Raw genomic sequence first — 20365 nt, 5'->3', positions numbered from 1 at the left:
GAAAGATAGAGACGAATCTGTGGCCACAACAAATACGGATCAATAGTTCGAATGTGCTCGACGGGAAAACGGCGCACGCGGATGAGGCCTGGTCAACGTTTTAAAATAGACTATGCGCCATATTGCCTGACAGCAGAGAAAATAGGTCATGGCGCGTCAAAAACATGTCGGCGGCAATAAACATGTCAATGGTGGGAGCAAAGCCCCAAATTACGTCGAACCCCTTGACATCATGCTGTCAATAAGGTGCAATGTAATAGAATATTGTTATTTAGGCTAAATGCCTATCAGTTTCCCCCACGTATCCTGCAATAAATTCGCATTGAAATAACAACAGCAGCATATAGGGAGAATGCGCCTTGCATAGTGCCACACAAAATGCTCGCCATACTTGCAGTGGTGGCCTACCGCAACTGTAATAAACTCGCTTTGCACAATGCACACAACTGCTACATCGAAATGACAGTTGTCAAATAGGCTACAGACATTATTTTATAGCCAATTCTAATTAATCATATTACCTGATAGGCAAGCTGCTCTTCATTGATGACCAATCTGCCGATTTGTAACCTTGCGAGGCCGTCACTCAGGAGACCGTAGAGCGAAGAAAAGGCACATGCAATGTCAGGGGCCCAGACAATAAGAACATTTGATTGGATTTTTTCCCCCAAAGTGGCCCAATGTTTTTATGTTGAAATTATATGAAATGTCTTGTTCTTTTTTTCCTCATTCAATATTGGTTTCTCAGTTCTATGAGATTCACAATACAGGCCATATGTAATTCTAGGCCCATGTAATACACTATACCCATGTTTATGTACATATGTCTTCTAAGAAACATTATAGGATGTGAATGTCAGGATTAAAACAGAATTCCTTATATTTATCTTGAAGGGTAGTTGGACATGCAATCAGTGTTTTATAAAGGTGGGGTCCACTGGCCCATAGTGGGACCTGGATCCCATGATATGATAAGATGTACATAGGTCTTTGTCTGTAATTTACAAACACAATTGTCTATACTATTGTCAATACACTATACACCATTAAAATATCAGTCAAGACAATATGATCATTTTGGAATGACCATTTCATTATTATTATTTTTTGGGGGGGGGGTCATACATACATTACAATATCGTTACACATACTCCACCACATAGCATTTTCTCTCTAAAATTATAGCTCCTACTCAACAGCATAACAACATTTCATTCTGGGTTTGCTTTTATCAAGTGATAGTTACCGTGTAAGAACAAAGAATAATACATTAATTTGAGAAGACAAAACTATTGATATTCACAAAGTGGTAGAAATAACATGTCGTCAAAGAAGTATGATGAGAGGTTTTCAGATGCACAGTTCAAGCGAAATGACAGAAACGGTGTTATAACAATGTTATATATCGCATTGAATCCAGCCCCATGTCTCATAATGCTGCATATAAACACAAATGAAATACATGTCATACCAGACAACACAGCCACATGCACTCTGGGAGAAGCTTAATAAGATTCACGTTTTGCTAGTTTGTTTTGTGTTGTTTTCTACTCCGATGCATTTTCAATGTGGAAAACATCAGAAGGACAAGAAGACTACTAATAATAAAGCACATTATACCAGAGCGTAACGTAAAAAGATGAATAAAACAAATCAGATATTTAAACATTTGAACAAAACAACAACCCTTCTCCAGACAGCTAGCAATCTGAACAGATTATGACAATAGTAGGATATTTCTCTCATTCCTGTTTAGTTAAAGTATATTGATTGTATTTATTATATGTCTCATCATGCAATCTCTGTAAAATAAGATAACAAACTTATTGAGAAAAAAAAAGAGAGCGATTTCAGTCTTTGGATAGGGACAGATTAAATGGTGAAGATGTCAGCAGAGTACATGGAAGAGAGGAGGAGCCATTCGTAGGTAGCCAGTGCCAGACCTATCCAAAAGTCAACCCATATTTTGGCTACACGAGTCCCTTCTGGTCATCAACATCCTTTAGGACMAGCACTCAAATATGAGCTCTAGGCAATAGATAAGAGACGCAGGCATAACTACTCGTTAGTTTCCTCCACTTTGCCAGTAGGCTCACGCAAGCCTCGTTTCTGCATCAGGGTGTAAGGGAAAGGTGCCACTTCGCAGCTGGCATAGTCCAGTTTCTTGGCTCCGCCGCCGCAGTTACTGAAGTCTAGTTTCTTGGTACCATCACAGCTCCCATACTCCAGTTTCTTCAGCCGAGCCAGAGTCTTGATGCTACCAGGAGGCCTGCCAGGGCTAACCTTGTAGCCCGCCGCTTTGGTCGTACCCAGAGGCCTGCCGGGACTGGTCTTGAACCCYGCAGCTTTCGTGGTCCCCAACGGACGTCCGGTGCTTGTCCGGTAACCGGCTGACTTAGTGGTCCCCGAGGGTCTCCCTCTACGGCCGGACTTGACGACACTTCCTTTCTTTTTCTTGGAGCTCTCTGGCCCAGTTGGAGCCTCACCGGGCCCTCGGATCCTCACTGTCTGAGCGTGGAACTCATTCTGGGTCTCTTGTTGCATTTGACAGGGCATGGGCTTGTGCAGGTTTGGGTGGGGCAGCTGTAGAGTAGGGGGTGGGGGCGAAGGGTAGAATTTGTTGGATTGCGAGCTRCATAAKTCAAAGTGGCTGGTTGGGTGTTGACATTCCTCTGCAAGGCCACTCATGCAATAGTCATTGCTGCTGCTAGTGACTTGGTGCATCATTTTCTGTTGAGGGGGTACACATGAAAGGTAAACAGGTTCAGCATTGGTATGTGTGACACAGAATTACGTGCATGCACATAAACACACACATAATCGCACACACACACACACACACATACATAAACAAAATAACAACCTAATTTGGTGATGCACATCACAACACTAAGTGATAAATGTTATAAAGTATCTATTCTATTTGCTAACATCTAGTGCAATTCGAAMAGGCTATTGTGTTGCAAAACCATATCCGGTGCTAATGCAATATGCAACATACAGTAAGTAGTGTCTCGCTATTATGCGTTTACAAACCCCAAAATACAACAGCTGTATAATGAGGCAATGGGCGCTACTACAATGCAATACACGAATAAGACTGCTGCATTTGCAAGTACATTTTGAGAACATAAAAACGAGAAAATCACAAACCTAATTTGTAGGCGGATCATAGAATGCAATGGGTTAAATATGAAACGGATAGATTTTCCATTCTTGACCGCCACAACATCATGATACAAACGGATGCATTCTACGACCTATAGTCCATGGATATTGACTTGATCCTGGTTTACATTATGCGTCGGGTATTTCATCTTTATTTAATCTTCCAGGACAGAGGTTTAAATGAGAAAGGTAGCCATTTTCGTCCGATTTGATTTTTTTTATAAAAAAGAAGGGAATCAAAGCGCATGCGCGCGGGACTTCAAGGAAACGAAGCCCTATAAAGGCATTCACAATAATAATAATACACAAAACATGTAATCCTGCCATAATGCAATCAAAAATATGGAATATTATGCATTTCGTTCGTAATCCTGGTTTTGAAATCGTGGACATTGTGTCCAGGAAATGAACGCAGATGTTTAAGAAACGGTCGTCACTAGTTACCACAGCTACAGTCATAAACCCCGCCTATTTCTACAATTTATCTTCTTAAAATGTTAACCACATTGCTTAACATTAACCACATTGCTAACTTTATGCCTAACCCCAACCTTATATTAAGACCAAAAAGCAAATTTGTGTTTTCATGAATTTTTACGATATAGGCCATTTTGACTTTGTGGTGGTGGTAACTAGTGGAAACCTTTAGAAACAGAGGTTTATGAATACTGTACTTTCAGTAGGTGATAGCATAACAATGATTAATTTAAATACAGGATTAAAAACTTGCTTAATCTACTAAACCGTGTAATCTAACTAGAATTGACCTGACGTTAGTGGGAAAGCAATCTAATTTACAGAACTCAGATCAGTTTTTCCTGTAAAGTATCATACATTTGGACTGATCATAATTTTAGGTAGGCTAATTAACGTGTGAAGTTTATTATGTGAGCTTACTCAGAAACACTTTAATAAGCTAGTATAGACCTACTATTTATTGATTTTATCTCAGACTTTTACAGCCTACTGGACTCATAGAGTGCTACTCTCTCAAGATATCTTGTTGGCGTGGGTGACTCTTTGAATTTACAATGGCTAGCCCCAAGTCATTATATTTTTTTCTTGTGCTTTATTCTATTTGTCTCATGACTCCTGCGTGCTTTGTTGACTATGAAATTGCTTGTTTACCCAACCGTGGAACAGACTATGTTTGTGTGCATGTAATGTGCATGTACACCCTGGCCCATCTACTGTTGCTAGCCCCAATTCTGACTTGTGCACTGATATCTACTTCACTGATTTCTGCTCTAGTAAAAGCCTGGGGTTTCTACACGTTAACACTAGACGTTTATTACCTAAAATTGATCAATTGATAGTGTGGGTTCACAGCTCCAATCCAGAAGTGTTGGTCATTACTGCCGGGGAGGCAGGTAGCCTAGTGGTAAGAGCATCGGGCCAGTAACCGAAAGGTTGGCAGATTGAATACCCAAGCTGTTCTGCCCCTGAACAAGGCAGCGAACCCACTGTTCCTAGGCCGTCATTGTAAAAAAAAAATGTTCTTAACTGACTTGCCTAGTTAAATAAAGGTTAAATAAAAAATATAATTACTGAGACGTGGTGAAGGAAGAGTGTTTTGAACACTGATGTTAACCTTTCTGGTTATAACCTTTTTCGGCAAGATAGATCGGCCAAAGCTGGTGGAGTGGCAATCTTTACCAAGGATCACCTTCAGTGCTCAGTTGTCTCCGCCAAGTCTGTCCCCAAACAATTTGATTTGCTGGTTTAAAGCATTAAACTTTCAAATAGCTCTTTGTTGACTGTTTCTGGGTGTTACCACCATCAGCACCATCATACCCTACCTACCTGAAGCTCTCTCCTGGTCCCTTACACTAAGTCTGAATTTGTCCTGCTAGGTGACCTAAACTGGGACATGCTTAAACCACCTGACCAAGTCCTAAAGCAATGGGACTCCCTAAATCTTTCTCAGATTATTACCAATCCCACAAGGTATGACCCCAAACACCCAGAAAATGCTACTCTTCTTGAAGTTATCCACACAAATAATCCTGAGAGGTATCAGTCTGGTGTTTCTGTAATAACCTTAGTGATCACTGTTTTACAGCGTGTGTTCGTGATGGCTGCTCAGTGAAATGACCTGTGCGGATTTGTCATAGACGCTTGCTAAAAAACTTTAATGAGCAAGCCTTCCTTCATGAACTGGCCTCTGTAAAATGATATAGAATCAGCTTGATCCCCCCTCTGTCGAAAACACCTGGACCTTCTTTTTTTATATTTTCAGTGGTAATGTTAACAAACATAAAGAAAATTAGAATTAAAAACAGGTTCTGCCCCTGGTTCGACCGTGATCTGGCAGAGTTACACCACCTCAAGTATTGCATTTGGCGAAAGGCTCGGCACACGCATACTCAGGCTGACAGGCTCTCGTTCAGGCAAATGAAAAATAAGTGCACTCAGGCTATCCAGAAGGCCAAAGTTAGTTCATTTAAAGTTTAACCCCAAGAAATTCTGGAAAATGGTTAAAGACCCGGAGAAAAAAAACTCCTCCGCACAGCTGCCCATGTCCCTTAATGTTGATGATGTGGTTGTTACTGACAAGGAGCACATGGCGGAGCTCTTTAATCACTACTTCATTAAGTCCGGATTCCTATTTGACTCCGCCATGCCTTCTTGCCCGTCCAACATTTCCTCATCTCCCATCCCTTCTAATGCGACTAGACCCGATGCTCCTCCCTCTATTTCCCCTGCCCTGGTACAAAGTTTCTCCCTGCAAGTGGTCACTGAGTCCGAGGTGCTAAAGGAGGTCCTTAAACTTGACCCCAAAAAACCATCTGGGTCAGACCCTTGGTTTAGACCCTTTCTTCTTTAAGGTTGCAGCCCCTATCATGGCCAAGCCCATCTCTGACCTTTTTAGCCTGTCTCTCCTCTCTGGGGAAGTTCCCATTGGTTGGAAGGCAGCCACGGTGGGACCTTTCTTTAAAAGGGGAGATCAAGCTGATCCTAACTGTTCTAGGCCTATTTCTATTTTGCCCTGTTTATCAAAAGTGTTGGGAAAACGTGTCAATAATCAACTGATTGGATTTCTTGATGTCTATAGTATTCTCTCTGGTATACAATCTGGTTTCCGCTCAGGTTATGGATGTGTCACTGCAACCTTAAAGGTCCTAAATGATGTCACCATTGCCATTGAGTCTAAGCAATGTTATGCTGCTATTTTTAATAACTTGGCCAAAGCTTTTGATACGGTAGACCATTCCATTCTTGTGGGAGTATTGGTGTCTCTGAGGGGTCTTTGGCCTGGTTTGCTAACTACCTCTCTCAAAGACTGCAGTGTATAAAGTCAGAACATCTGCTATCTCAGCGACTGCCTGTCACCAAGGGAGAACCCCAAGGCTCGATCCTAGGCCCCATGCTCAACAATATAGCTCAGGCAGTAGGAAGCTCTCTCATCCATTTATATGCAGATGATACAGTCTTATACTCAGCTGGCCCCTCCCTGGATTTTGTGTTAAATGCTCTACAACAAAGCTTTCTTAGTGTCCAACAAGCTTTCTCTGCCCTTATAACCTTGTTCTGAACACCTCCAAAAGAAAGGTCATGTGGTTTGGTAAGAAGAATGCCCCTCTCTCCACCGGTGTGATTACTACCTCTGAGGGTTTAGAGCTTGAGGTAGTCACCTCATACAAGTACTTGGGAGTATGGCTAGACAGTACACTGTCCTTCTCTCAGCACATATCAAAGCTGCAGGCTAAAGTTAAATCTAGACTTGGTTTCCTCTATCGAAATCGCTCCTCTTTCACCCCAGCTTGTTGTTGCGCTGCCATGTTGTGTTGCTGCCATGTTGTTGACATGTTGCTACCATGTTGTTGTCATGTTTTGTTGCCATGCTGTTGTTGTTGTCTTAGTTCTCTCTTTATGCAGTGTAGTGGTGTCTCTGTCGTGATGTGTGTTTTGTCCTATATTTAATTTTTTAATCCCAGCCCCAGTAGAAGGCATTTTGTTGCCTTTTGGTAGGACGTCATTGTAAATAAGAATTTGTTCTTAACTGACTTGCCTAGTTAAATAAAGGTGAAATAAAATACAAATATTCAAGAAGTCAAGATGGTGCTGATAGACATGGCTGCCTTGTTTCAGGCTCCTAAGCAACTTTGAAGTATTTTATATTTTTTACGTTATTTCTCACRTTATTAGCCCAGAATGTTCTTTGCATTATTACATACAGCCGGAAATAACTTTTGGATATCTGGACTTCGACATTGCTCTTCTAAATATTTATACATTTTTTAATTCCATTATTTTACTTTTAAATGTGTATGTTAGATATTACTGCACTGTTGGAGCTAGGAACACAAGCATTTCGCAATAATGTCGCTAAACATGTGTATGCGACCACTCTGGCTTTACGAGGCTACAATTCAACTAGCCTCACTCTGGCTTTGCAAATCAACACCAAACAAGCAAACAAATCCAGCGATTTTTATAATACATCATATTTAATATGAACATGACAACAGAAAGACTGGCTTTATAATAATAATTTGTACTGTTAAGATCAAAGGTGGCAAGCAATAACATACAGTGCATTCGGAAAGTATTCAGACCCCTTGATTTTTCCACATTTTGTTACGTTACAGATTTATTCTGAAATTGATTTTTAAAAATTCTTCCCCTCTTCAATCTATACACAACACCCTATAATGACATCACAACACCCCATAATGACATCATAATACCCCATAATGACATAGCAAAAACAGGTTTTTAGAAAGTTTTGCAAATGTTTTAAAGATAAAAAACAGAAATATCACATTTACATAAGTATTCAGACCATTTGCTCAGTACTTTGTTGAAGCAACTTTGACAGCGATTACAGCCTCAAGTCTTCTTGGGTATGATGCTACAAGCTTGGCACACCTGTATTTGGGGAGTTTCTCCCATTCTTCTTCGCAGATCCTCTCAAGCTCTGTCAGGTTGCATGGGGAGTGTTGCTGCACAGCTATTTTCAGGTCTCTCCAGAGATGTTCGATCGGGTTCAAGTTCGGCCTCTGGCTGGGCCACTCAAGGACATTCAAAGACTTGTCCCAAAGCCACTCCTGCGTTGTCTTGGCTATGTGCTTAGGGTCATTGTCCTGTTGGAAGGTGAACCTCGCCCCAGTCTGAGGTCCTGAGCGCTCTGGATCAGGTGTCATCAAGGATCTCTCTGTACTTTGCTCCGTTCATCTTTCCCTTGACCCTGACTGGTCTCCCAGTCCCTGCCGCTGAAAAACATCCCCACAGCATGATGCTGCCACCACCATGGTTCACAGTAGGGATGGTGCCAGGTTTCCTCCAGACGTGACACTTGAGTCCAAAGAGATCATTCTTGGTTTCATCAGACCAGAGAATCTTGTTTCTCATGGTAGTTGCCTCCAAGAGGGCTGTCATGTGCCTTTTACTGAGGAGTGGCTTCTGTCTGGCCACTCTACCATAAAGGCCTGATTGGTGGAGTGCTGCAGAGATGGTTTTCCTTCTGGGAGGTTCTCCCATGCTTCTACACCTGCATTGCTTGCTGTTTGGGGGTTTAGGCTGGGTTTCTGTACAACACTTTGTACATTAGCTGATGTAAGAAGGGCTCTATAAATACATTTGATTGATTGATCTCCACAAAGGAACTCTGGAGCTCTATCAGAGTGACCATTGGGTTCTTGGTCACCTCCCTGACCAAGGCTCTTTTCCCCCGATTGCTCAGTTTGGCTGGGCGGCCAGCTCTAGGAAGAGTCTTGGCGGTTCCAAACTTCTTCCATTTAAGAATGATGGAGGCCACTGTGTTCTTGGGGACCTTCAATGCTGCAGACATTTTTTGGTACCCTTCCCCAGATCTGTGCCTCGACGCAATTCTGTCTCGGAGCTGTAGACAATTCCTTCTACCTCATGGCTTGGTTTTTGCTCTGACATGCACTGTCAACTGTGGGACCTTATATAGACAGGTGTGTGCCTTTCCAAATCATAACCAATCAATTGAATTTACCACAGGTGGACTCCAATCAAGTTGTAGAAACATCTCAAGGACGATCAATGGAAACAGGATGCACCTGATCTCAATTTAGTCTCATAACAAAGGGTCTGAATACTTATGTAAATAAGGTATGTTTTGTTTTTTTAATACATTTGCAAAAATATCTAAAAACCTGTTTCCGCTTTGTCATTATGGGATATTGTGTGTAGATTGATGAGGAACATGTTTTATTTAATCTATTTTAGAATAAGACTGTAATGTAACAAAATTTGGAAAAAGTCGAGGGGTCTGAATACTTTCCGAATGCACTGTACATAAGCATTTCCCATTAACATTGTTCCACTACCCATTCATTCCCTATTGAGTCCATAGGACTTAGTTCCAGTTGAGTATGCATAAATGTAAAAAAAAAAAAAAAAAAAATCCCAAATGGCACCCTATTCCCTCAGCCTGGTCTCAGACATTTACATTTTGGTCATTTAGCAGACCCTCTAATCCAGAGCGATTTACAGGTGCAATTAGGGTTACGTGCATTGCTTAAGGGCACATTGACAGATTGATCACCTATTCGGCTCGGGGATTCGAACCAGCGACCTTTCCGTTATTGGCCCAATGCTCTTATCCGCTAGTGTCACGACCTCCGCCGAAGTTGTTCACTCTCCTTGTTCGGGAGGTGTTCGGCGGTCGACGTCACCGACCTTCTAGCCATCGCTGATCCATTTTTCATTTTCCATTGGTTTTGTCTTGTATCACACCTGGTTCCAATCCCATCAATTACATGTTGTGTATTTAAYCCTCTGTTTCCCCTCATGTCCTTGTCGGTGATTGTTTATTGTAAGTGTATGTGTACGTCTGTACTGGTGTGTATTTAAYCCTCTGTTTCCCCTCWTGTCCTTGTCGGTGATTGTTTATTGTAAGTGTATGTGTACGTCTGTACDGGTGTGTATTTAAYCCTCTGTTTCCCCTCWTGTCCTTGTCGGTGATTGTTTATTGTAAGTGTATGTGTACGTCTGTACTGGTGTGTATTTAACCCTCTGTTTCCCCTCATGTCCTTGTCGGTGATTGTTTATTGTAAGTGTATGTGTACGTCTGTACTGGTGTGTATTTAACCCTCTGTTTCCCCTCATGTCCTTGTCGGTGATTGTTTATTGTAAGTGTATGTGTACGTCTGTACTGGTGTCCGTCGGGTTATGTTACCCGTTGATTTTTATTATTATGTTTTCCGGTGGGTTTTTGTAATAAACTGCGCCGTTGGAAACACAGTTATGTCTCTCCTGCGTCTTACTTCTCAGCCACCAGTTAAACACCCTTACAGGTAGGCTACCTGCCCTACATAGGGCCCTGGTCAAAAGTAGTGCACTACATAGGGAATAGGGTGCCATTTGGGACGCAAGCCATGCCAATTCTTAGGTCTCCCTACTGATCTTGGTCAGTTTCTGGATCTTAAGTCTCGGTAGACATGTACACATACTTGTCCCTGATGCTGACTGTCATTCCACCCAGGATGGAGGGGTCAGACTGGGCAGAGAGAGAACAGAAAAGACATTCAGACTTGTAGCAGCATGTACAAACCAGCTCATAATCACTATTCATCTCTTTATTTCGCAGACTTTATGGTGAGGATTTTAGTCAGGGGTAATGGAAACGTAAGCCTAAAATGTCAACGTTTCTGATTCTGTAGGTGGACACTGATTCCATTATTCTTTCATCCACTGTGGCTTATTATGTCTATTCAGTATTAGCTATTCAGTAGCCTCCTCTGTGAGTTTCTAGTTCCTACCTTAGTCTCCAGCTTGAGCATCTCTCCTTTGGCCAGGAAGCCATTCAGAGCAACTCTCAGGTCTATGAGGTTGGCAGCATCCAGAGGCTGTGAAAGATACACAGGATTAGGAACATGTCAAATAAATGAAAACAATTCATCTGCAAATTATTAACTTCTGTAAATGTAAACAACATGTCAATTACATTTTAGTGTGGATTAATGTACATCTTGAGTTGGCTGATCTGGGATTAGATTAAATATGTGTAATGATGGTGTGTGTGTGTGTGTGTGTGTGTCAGTTCCTACCTGTGTGGTGGTGACAGTACAGAGGACCTCTCCACGGTGAGCACTCATCATCTTGCTGAAGGCTGAGATGATGTCAGAGATCAGCGTCAGACTGTCGTTATCAGCCATAACATCTGAGGAATGGAAGTAAAGATATTCAATTCAATTCAATACAAATGTAGTTATCTCCTGCGATGGGACATTTTATGTTTGTGCTTATCTAATAACCTATTTCTGTGTTCATGCAAGTGACTGATTGAACGAATCCTCACTATCAGTATCTGCAATTGGGCAGTACGCCCAGAACGAAAGGATATCTCAGTTTCAAGGTCTCAGCTTGGAGAGAAGAAGCCTAGTGAGGTATTGGTCTGTCACATGCTTGAACCAAATGTTAGTGATGAATTAATTCTGAATGATGAATAAGCTAAATCATGCAAATATAACTTGTCTGTATATAAGAGAACTAACGGGACTAACCCGGTGGAGCTCCTGATCGACATGTGTACATGGTGCATTGAGTTGGTTGGAACCTCTCCAGCTTGCTGTTAATAAACAATGATTCATTTAAAATTGACTTTGAGTGTCCCTGTGTAGAATTTCCACGACACTACTTAGGGCAATTACTGTTAGGGCTACATCAGGGCCTCAGACACAGGCACATAAACACCACACAAGACAACTATTACACATTACGTGGTTATTACACACAACTTTTGTAACACCATCTTTCTTTCACCTGTCTGTCGAGACAGGTGACATAAGGCTGGCTACCCACTGAGGAGGTTGATGATGATGATGGTCATGACATCAGTGAAGGTGTGCTCTTTGATACCGCGTTTAACATGGGGATTCACCATGATGCCAGATAGTTTGGGGTCCTTGACTAGGGCCCGGAGGAACAGAAATAATGCCTGTTTAGTATAGCTATGGGGCAGTAGCTGGATACCAGTCTGAAACCGGGTCGTCTGAAAGAGAAAGGCATCCAGGTTCATGGGACAGATGACAGTCAGGGGTTCCCGTGTGTGTGTGTGTTGGAAATGAATGGGACTGACTTACAGACACTGTGACCAGCTCTTTCTCCACTTGCTACGGTCTGCCCTGCTGGCTGGCTGCTGAGAAGAGAGCATAGGCATAGCGCCACTCATCTCCATACACCTGGATGGGAGGCCAAATAAAGAGGGATAAACAGGTTGCAGAGAGGGTAAATCATTGTACCCATTAGAAGTTTCAGGATTATATTGAGATATTTTGCTTATTTTTGACTGTGACGGCTACATCTTTAGACTAGACGCCTGTGTTTCATAATATTGTTCTCAAGTCGTCAGTCGTCATTGCATAATTGTTGTGGAATGTTGAGCCCTTCCAATAACTTGTATGTTCTGCTTTGCTTACCGTGACCAGAACTTGCCTGGTCAGTGAAGTGCTGAACTGACGGCCCTGGGAGAAGAGAGAGAGCATTGCTTGGATAAAACTGCCGTTGATTTAGCTACCGGTGACAGCGAGTGAGAAACTAGGCATAGAAACCAAGTAACTGTAGAAGTGTTGGTTGTTACCAGTGTGGGCGAGTAGTGAACTACAAATAGTTCAACTAGTAATATCATTACATTTTGCAGTAGCTTGGTGGTAGTTGAACCAAATTCAAATCTTGGTAGTGTTTTCAGTAGTTAATTACTTTTTTTTGCAATGTAGCAGTGTACCTAACTACTGGAACTACACACTACTTTTTTGCTAAAATCAAATCAAATATGGGTGAAGTAGGCAAGAGATTCATTTTTTTCTGGTGTTGTGCCGAAAATCTCTCCCCTGCCAGAATTCTCACCCCCCTTCGCGTGAACTCGCACACACACAATACTTAATTGCTGCAACTTGCTTGCTAGTTGGGATTTCTGCTCTTCACTCCATTGTCAGTTTAACCTACAACTGACTGATCTTAGAAGCAGAATTTTTTATTTATTTGTTTCCTTCAAGGCAGCTGTCAACGATYACGTTAGGCTACGTTTCATTTCAGCAAGGCCAATTTCTTGAGAGCCGAAATTCTCCCCCTCTTCTAATGTCCTTAAATGTTGTCTTTGGTACACATCAGAGTCAAATACTTTCTATAGAACAAACTTCACGTCAGGATAAGCAAATTAAATTAATAAATGTGTGTTATATTAAAACATAGAGGAGGGAGTAAAATGTAGGCAAGCAATACACATTTCAGAACAACTACTAGTCGAATAAGACATGGGAGAGATGACGAATTTTGGCAGAAATTTATTTATAGACTAATACACTTGAAACAAATAGCCGAACCGAAAACGGCAGACATTACTAACACCTCTCCCGCGATCAAACCGCCATAAAAAAAAAAAAATGAAACGCAGCCTAACGTGATCATTGACACCTGCCTTGACGGACAAAAATAAACAATGCTTTCTGCTTCTAAGATCAATGAAATGTAGAGGGGAGAATTGAGTCAGGGGGGGATTTTCGGCACAACACCGGCATCAGACATAGTTGTCATTTTTAATAGGCTACAATACACATTGTGTAAACATCCGACTCCTGAGCGATATGTTCTTGCAATTTGTAGTTAATTACATTTTAGATTTGATCATTTTTCACGAAGTTGGTTTGGATGTAGTGAACTGCTGTTTCAAAGTAACTTTAGTTCTGTTTCTTTAGTGTAGCTGAACTTCTTCCAGTGTGAAGTAATTGGTAGCTTGGTAAACTAGATTTTAAGACTGGTAGGAAGTCATACAAACACTGAGGAAGACAAGACAAAACCTTTGTGTATTGTGCTGTAGGATAGTAACTTAAAGTAACTTATTGCAGTAAACTATATTTTCTTAAGGGTAGCTTAACTTCTTCCAGCTTGAAGTAATTGAAATGTTAGTAAACTATATTTTCAGAGTAACTTCCCTAACACTGGTTGTTACATTGCATCAAGTTTCATCATCCATTCAATTAATGTTGGTACTGCTACATTGTATCAGACACGTCTGTCAAAACCAATGACTGGTCAAAACACAAGTAATCGTGGACGCGAACTGCACTCAGTGCCTATGTACCTAGGGTTTAGGGGAAGAGGTTCAGCTAACTATGTTATTTTACAACAGAAAATAAATGTTAAATACTTAATGTCTTACCTGATGTCATCCATGCCTCGAAGATGCTGCCATTTTCTCATGGTTAGTGGTATATGGAATCCTTGGGACGTCCATACCATAAACCTTAACCCATACACTTACCTTAAACCTTACCTTAACCATTTAAAATGTCAACTTCAATAAGGTAACGTCAGGGTTGGGATGTCCCAAGGAACCAATATTGCACAAACCATGATCTCCTACTGCTGTCTGGGATGAAACTCAATGCGCATGCGTGTGTCTTAAACCTGAGGTGCTGCCTCAAATTCTGTATAGTTGTTCTTGAATCCAGCCAGTCCATTGTATTTATTCACTGTGAATGCACAGTAGTCCTAAGCATTTGATTAGCAGTATATCTATTTACATTATTTTCCACAATATTCATGGGATTTATTTTGATAGGTTTATTATTTTGATACCGAGAGCACTATGTAGTTCCCATTCGCAACCACACGGTGGCAGAAAAGCCCAGATTAAGGGGGCCAGTAAAGTCGGTCGGCCAATGAAGTAAACGCAGCAAAACCAGGGTGGTTCGTTTATCTGACTCGGGTTACCCGGGTGGGAGAAATTTTAATCGGGTGAAAAGTGATTGCATTGTTTTAGAACTGTGCTGCCTCCCGAACGTGAGCCAGGTAGGTGCCCAGCTCTGGCCGACGGAGAAGTCGGATCAAAACAAAAGTGACGTAATTAACTACTCTCCCGAGTGGCGCAGCGGTCTAAGGCACTGCATCTCAGTGGTTCGATCCCGGGGTGTGTCACAACCGGTCGTGAGCGGGAATCCCATAGGGCGGCGCACTATTTGCCCAGCGTTGTTCAGGTTAGGGGAGGGTTTGGCGGTGTAGGCCGTCATTGTAAAATAAGACTTAACTGACTTGCCTAGTTAAATAAATGTGATGAGTAGGATTCCGTGTTTCCACATGCAAAGGTGATTGGTTTTGATTAAAAAAGCTTTATCTGACGTCCCAATCSTAGTTTGAAAATTCAAACATGTATTTATGGAAAATAAATGTATGTTTCTGGACGATTCTGGCAACATGACAAAGCGGCGCAGATTACAGTTTGATTTGAGTTGGCGCTCCTCCCGATAACATGAGGGACCATTGCCCGGTTCAACCCGGGCCAGTGTAATAGAACTCCCTCATTGATTGTTGCTCGGGAAAGAAGCTGGGTTGGGTCCACGGAATTTCATACAGAGCCAGTTTTCTGCAACTGCACCACGCATTTCTTTAGCTTTTTCATATTAACATAAGCTTGAGGTACATGCATCGCTTATTCTTAACAAGTAGTTAGCTAGTGCCGAGGGTTTGAACCAATTTAAAACAGAGTCGGTAACCTAGCAAGATCGTGCATTCATTTTCGACGAAAGCAAAACGAGTGCGAATGACGAGAACGCATTCGCTAAACTAGTTTTCGATAGGTTTTCAACCTAACTAGCTAGCTGAAATATAACCAGACATGGACGACAAGTCATTCACTAAGGAATTGGATGGGTGGATTGAGCAACTCGGCGAATGCAAGCAGCTCTCGGAAAACCAAGTCAAAGCCCTTTGCGAGAAGGTAATTTTAACACATTTAATTTGTGTGATCCTGCAAGCCCTTAGCTAAGCTAGTTTGCCAGCTATGTTAGACAGCGAGCATTAGCTAACTGTTAAACAACTATTTTAATTTTATCATTGGTCCGAGCACGGTAAATTTCTCCACTGACTGTTGTATGCTCTAGCTAGCTACATTATTCTGAAAATGGCGGCGAAGCTGCATATTGCCATTGCATTCACTGTGGAGTTGTCAGACATACATTGACACTGCTGTAGTTTAATTGCAGGATGTAAGGAGTATTGATGATGTTTTATAGAAATGTTTTTGGAAATGTCAGTTTGATATCCTTGCTGTTCTTACATTCCGCTCTGGCTTGTTGCAGTTGAATTCCAAAGTGTGCCGCTTGGGTATCAGCCACTATAACTGAGGATCGGACTCTGATTTTCAATTTTCGCCTAAAATGACATACCCAAATCTAACTGCCTGTAGCTCAGGACCTTGAAGCAATGATATGCATATTCTTGATATAATTTGAAAGGAAACACTTTGAAGTTTGTGGAAATGGGAAATTAATATAGGAGAATATAACATTAGATCTGGTAAAAGATAATACAAATAAAAAAACATGCGTGTTTTGTTCCATCTTTTGAAATGCAAGAGAAAAGCCACAATGTATTATTCTAGTTTTGGCGCAATTTACATTTTGGCCACTAGATGGGAGCAGTGTATGTGCAACATTTCACCAAATCCGTAGAGGTTAAAAATTATAAATACTCAAACAAGAAATAATATCTGTACTCCCGCTCCGTATCCCAGATTTCCCCCATCCTCTAACTAAATCCCTAACCCCAAACTCTTTTCTCGTCTCCTCCTTTCCAGGCCAAAGAGATCCTGACGAAGGAGTCTAATGTGCAGGAGGTGAGATGTCCAGTCACCGTGTGCGGGGATGTCCATGGCCAGTTCCATGACTTGGTGGAGCTGTTTAAAATCGGAGGGAAGTCTCCGGACACCAACTACCTCTTTATGGGAGACTACGTGGACAGGGGCTACTACTCTGTAGAGACAGTCAGCCTCCTGGTATCTCTCAAGGTAAACATAGCCAAATGTTTTAGAGCAGGGATGGGCAATCCAAATTCATCACGAGTGGCCGCAGTGGCCTTGCCTGACGACTCAAACAGAATTATTTCGCTGCCATAATTGAAGTCGTTTGTGGTGAGGTCAAAATGAGAAGTGTTGTATAAAACTAAGTAATCAGCGATTGGATCATCTCTAACCAATCAGAGTAGCAAAACCAATGATGAATTTTCAAACCTCCACTTTACCCACTTGTGTTCTGGTTCTGGCCCAACCCATCGGTTTCTGGGACCAATTAGAACAGTTAGAATGTTTTGTCCGTTCTAGAAATCGTTGTAGAGGTACTCGGACCCATTGCAGAGGAAAACTCTCATCCGTGGGCATAGCGTTTGGGTAGCCAGGCAAGCAGTGGTTTGCAGGTCTTTGTATACCCACATCCATAGCCACACATGCGGTCAGAGCCGGCCCTAGCCTTCCGGAGACCCTAAGTAACATGTTGCGAGCAAAACATTTTAGCGGCTCCCCTCTTGACAATGGAGAGACATTTCCTGCAATTCTACACTTTACTTGTAGAGAAAATGTTGCCGTTTTAAACTAAGTTTGCTGCAATTCTACACATTTTCCCACGGGGTGGAGAAAAGATTTAGCAATTTTATAATTCATTTCATGCAATTCTATTCAGTTTGCCATGAGGCAGAGAGAATCATTAGCAGTTTTGCAGCCAACTTCCTGCAAATCTACACATTTTGCCATAGGGTGAACTGCAAACATTTCTGTCTTCGCTATATCAGAGTGATAGTGACTAACAAAATCAATGTTACCCGTGATTACTGCAAGTTTAGATAGCCTAGCCAGCTAACTTATCGATCTAAACATTTGTAGCTGACGTGGGTTAATTGAGTGACTGTCAGTGACTGACCTAACTAGAGAGAAACTGCTGATGCACAACCACATTTAGAAGAGACACCTTGTTTATTTTACCATTTGTAATTCTTAACAGTAAGTTGAGACCCCGACTCAGTTCCTTTAAAAAATTTTTTTTTTTTTTTTTTTAAGTGTTTACATTTTATGGGGGGGGGGGTTGATCAACGGGCTAACAAAATGCCCGTAGGCCGCCAGCTGCCCATCCCTGTGTTAGAGTATACTCTGAAGTAGCTTTGGCCGATTCCTCTCTGATATTGCTTAATTATTTTATTTTGCGAGTGGAAAAACAGCAGCAAGGTTAAACTCAAACGGGTAGAGGAGGTCAGTAGGTTTACATGGAGGACAGGACAGCCTACTGATATAACACAGGAYAAGATTTATTGCTGCTACTGTAAATGTCATTATCAACCTTAAACCATCTCTGGTTGACTCGAAAACAGAATGTGCAGTCACTGTGAATGTAATGTGTGTTATGCGCTTGTTGTCCCATCCAGAGATGTGTTAATCATTTTTGTTTCTCAGGTTAGGTACCGTGAGCGAATCACAATCCTTCGAGGGAACCACGAGAGCAGACAGATCACCCAGGTGTACGGCTTCTACGACGAGTGTTTAAGGAAATACGGAAACGCCAACGTCTGGAAGTACTTCACAGACTTATTTGACTATCTGCCCCTCACTGCCCTGGTAGATAACCAGGTGAGATATTAGTTGTTAAAGGTGCATTATGCAGAAATAGCTGTCATTTCCTGGTTGCTAAAATTCTAGATGTTTGCCTAATTTCAGTTTATTTGACACAACCAGCAGTCATTGTGTAGAGAATCATTGTACCATCTAAACCACTGTGAAATATATTTTCCATAACCAAAAATATTTTATTTTCAGCTGTTTGATGCTGGTTTACAAAACCAATTTGATTTATTTATTTAACTAGGCAAGTAATTTAGGAACAAATTCTTATTTACAATGACGGCCAAACCCGGATGACGCTGGGCCAATTGTGCGCCGCCCTATGTGACTCCCAATCCCGGCCGGTCAGTAGTAAAAGACACTAAAGCGAAACTTAAGAACAGTAAACATAGAAATTGAGCACATAGAACAKATCTACCACTTCTTAGACTTGGTTTCAATGAGATCTATAACTCACATTTCTATGTTAATTTGGTCGGGTCGCTCAAGAAGTTATGTTGCAGCTCTAATGTATCACATATTTACTTATTAGTGGAAATGTTACACGTGTCTTTGTTTGTGTCCTTGAAGAGCGCTATATAAAACTAATGTATTATTAGTATCACTGCTATGAAGGAGAGAGAAGATTCAGCAACACTTGGGAGGACAACAGAATTCAATAAAAAAAATCTTATTTATTGCGAAAAGTAGAACCAACGCTTTTCGGCTTTTGACCTTCATCAAAACCACGACGAAGGCCCTGACGAAGGCCCTGACGAAGGCCCTGACGAAGGCCCTGACGAAGGCCAAAAGCTGAAACGTGTTGGTTCTACTTTTTGCAATAAATACAAACATTTTTTTTTTATTGAATTCTGTTGTTCTCCCAAGTGTTGCTGAATCTTCTCTCTCCTTCAGTTTGCTCCTCAATTGGAAAGCGAGGTAGTGGCAGTGAACTCTTTACCACTATATGTTATTACATAACCATTCAATTCAGCAACCATGTGCTGTACAGGTCTTAAAAGTAATTTGATTTTGACATTTACAACCCAACACAATGTTCACGTGCATCTGTTACTGATTTTAGTTTATAACAATAACACAATTTATTWAATTTTTTATTTAACCAGGTAGGCTAGTTGAGAACGAGTTCTCATTTACAACTGCGACCTGGCCAAGATGTTAGATGGAAATGTAAACCTAAATGATTGCTTTGTTTCTACCAATCACACACGTTTTTAGATGGAAATGTCCTAATTGACAYGTTGTTCCTCTGCAGATCTTCTGTCTCCACGGTGGACTGTCCCCCTCAATAGACACATTGGAACACATCAGAGCGCTGGATCGCTTACAGGAAGTTCCTCATGAGGTCAGCTCACTTCCACGTTCCTAGAAACGACGTCCAATCTTCATGCTACCATGCTAGTTAGAATGCATGCCCAATATGTTGTTTCATAGTATTGACTTGACTTCAACCGCTTGGTCCCTTGGGAGCATAGGGGCGTCCACCCTGCTCTCCACCCTGCTCTCCACCCTGCTCTCCACCTCACTCACTGCTGTGTGAGGGCTTTTGCCTCTGGCCAGGAGATCCCTGTTTTGTTCATGTTGAGAGAAGCGTTTCCAGTTGTTTAGCGTGTAGCGTGTCATAGTATGCTTGTGTGGATATTGATCATCCACTGGAGTCTGTAAGCCCTGACCATTTGTATATCAGATAGTTAATCTATCAACCAGCCAACCAGTCACTACTCATCTCAGTTGTAATATGCACACACAAAACGCCTTCGACAACATCACATCGACGACATCACAAGTGTTGCAGCCTGACCTCACCAATATGGCCACCTTATTCACATCATGTAGTGACTCTGT

At 41.6% G+C, this 20365-nt stretch overlaps 2 protein-coding genes, 1 long non-coding RNA gene and 1 pseudogene across 3 annotated transcripts in view; 2 read left to right on the top strand and 2 right to left on the bottom strand.

The window, feature by feature from the left end:
- Window positions 1-1072: 1072 nt before the first annotated feature.
- LOC112069373 (UPF0461 protein C5orf24 homolog) lies at window positions 1073-3594 on the bottom strand. Its single transcript, XM_024136696.2, has 2 exons — window positions 3154-3594; window positions 1073-2730 (listed from the first exon to the last, which is right to left on the bottom strand). The coding sequence occupies exon 2, from the start codon at window positions 2725-2727 to the stop codon at window positions 2059-2061; it is 669 nt and encodes a 222-aa protein (XP_023992464.1). The 5' UTR covers window positions 2728-2730; window positions 3154-3594; the 3' UTR covers window positions 1073-2058.
- Window positions 3595-9855: 6261 nt separating this feature from the next.
- On the top strand, window positions 9856-10197 carry LOC139024095 (uncharacterized). The gene is made up of 2 exons (XR_011475322.1): window positions 9856-9959; window positions 10119-10197. It is a non-coding gene; the product is annotated as an uncharacterized lncRNA (long non-coding RNA).
- A 77-nt stretch (window positions 10198-10274) lies between these two features.
- LOC112069372 (ATP synthase subunit O, mitochondrial-like) lies at window positions 10275-12886 on the bottom strand (annotated as a pseudogene).
- A 2510-nt stretch (window positions 12887-15396) lies between these two features.
- LOC112069371 (serine/threonine-protein phosphatase 2A catalytic subunit alpha isoform) overlaps window positions 15397-20365 on the top strand; it is a 5895-nt gene continuing 926 nt past the window's right edge. Inside the window, exons 1-4 of the mRNA XM_070438524.1 lie at window positions 15397-15856; window positions 16715-16924; window positions 18356-18529; window positions 19776-19865. Of these exons, the coding sequence (XP_070294625.1) occupies window positions 15755-15856; window positions 16715-16924; window positions 18356-18529; window positions 19776-19865 (576 nt within the window). The 5' untranslated portion in view covers window positions 15397-15754. The remainder of the gene's footprint in view (window positions 15857-16714; window positions 16925-18355; window positions 18530-19775; window positions 19866-20365) is intronic.

Source organism: Salvelinus sp. IW2-2015, unplaced genomic scaffold, assembly GCF_002910315.2.
Source record: "Salvelinus sp. IW2-2015 unplaced genomic scaffold, ASM291031v2 Un_scaffold996, whole genome shotgun sequence".
In the NCBI taxonomy this organism is placed as follows: domain Eukaryota; kingdom Metazoa; phylum Chordata; class Actinopteri; order Salmoniformes; family Salmonidae; genus Salvelinus; species Salvelinus sp. IW2-2015.
This window is presented reverse-complemented; position numbering and strand designations above follow the sequence as displayed.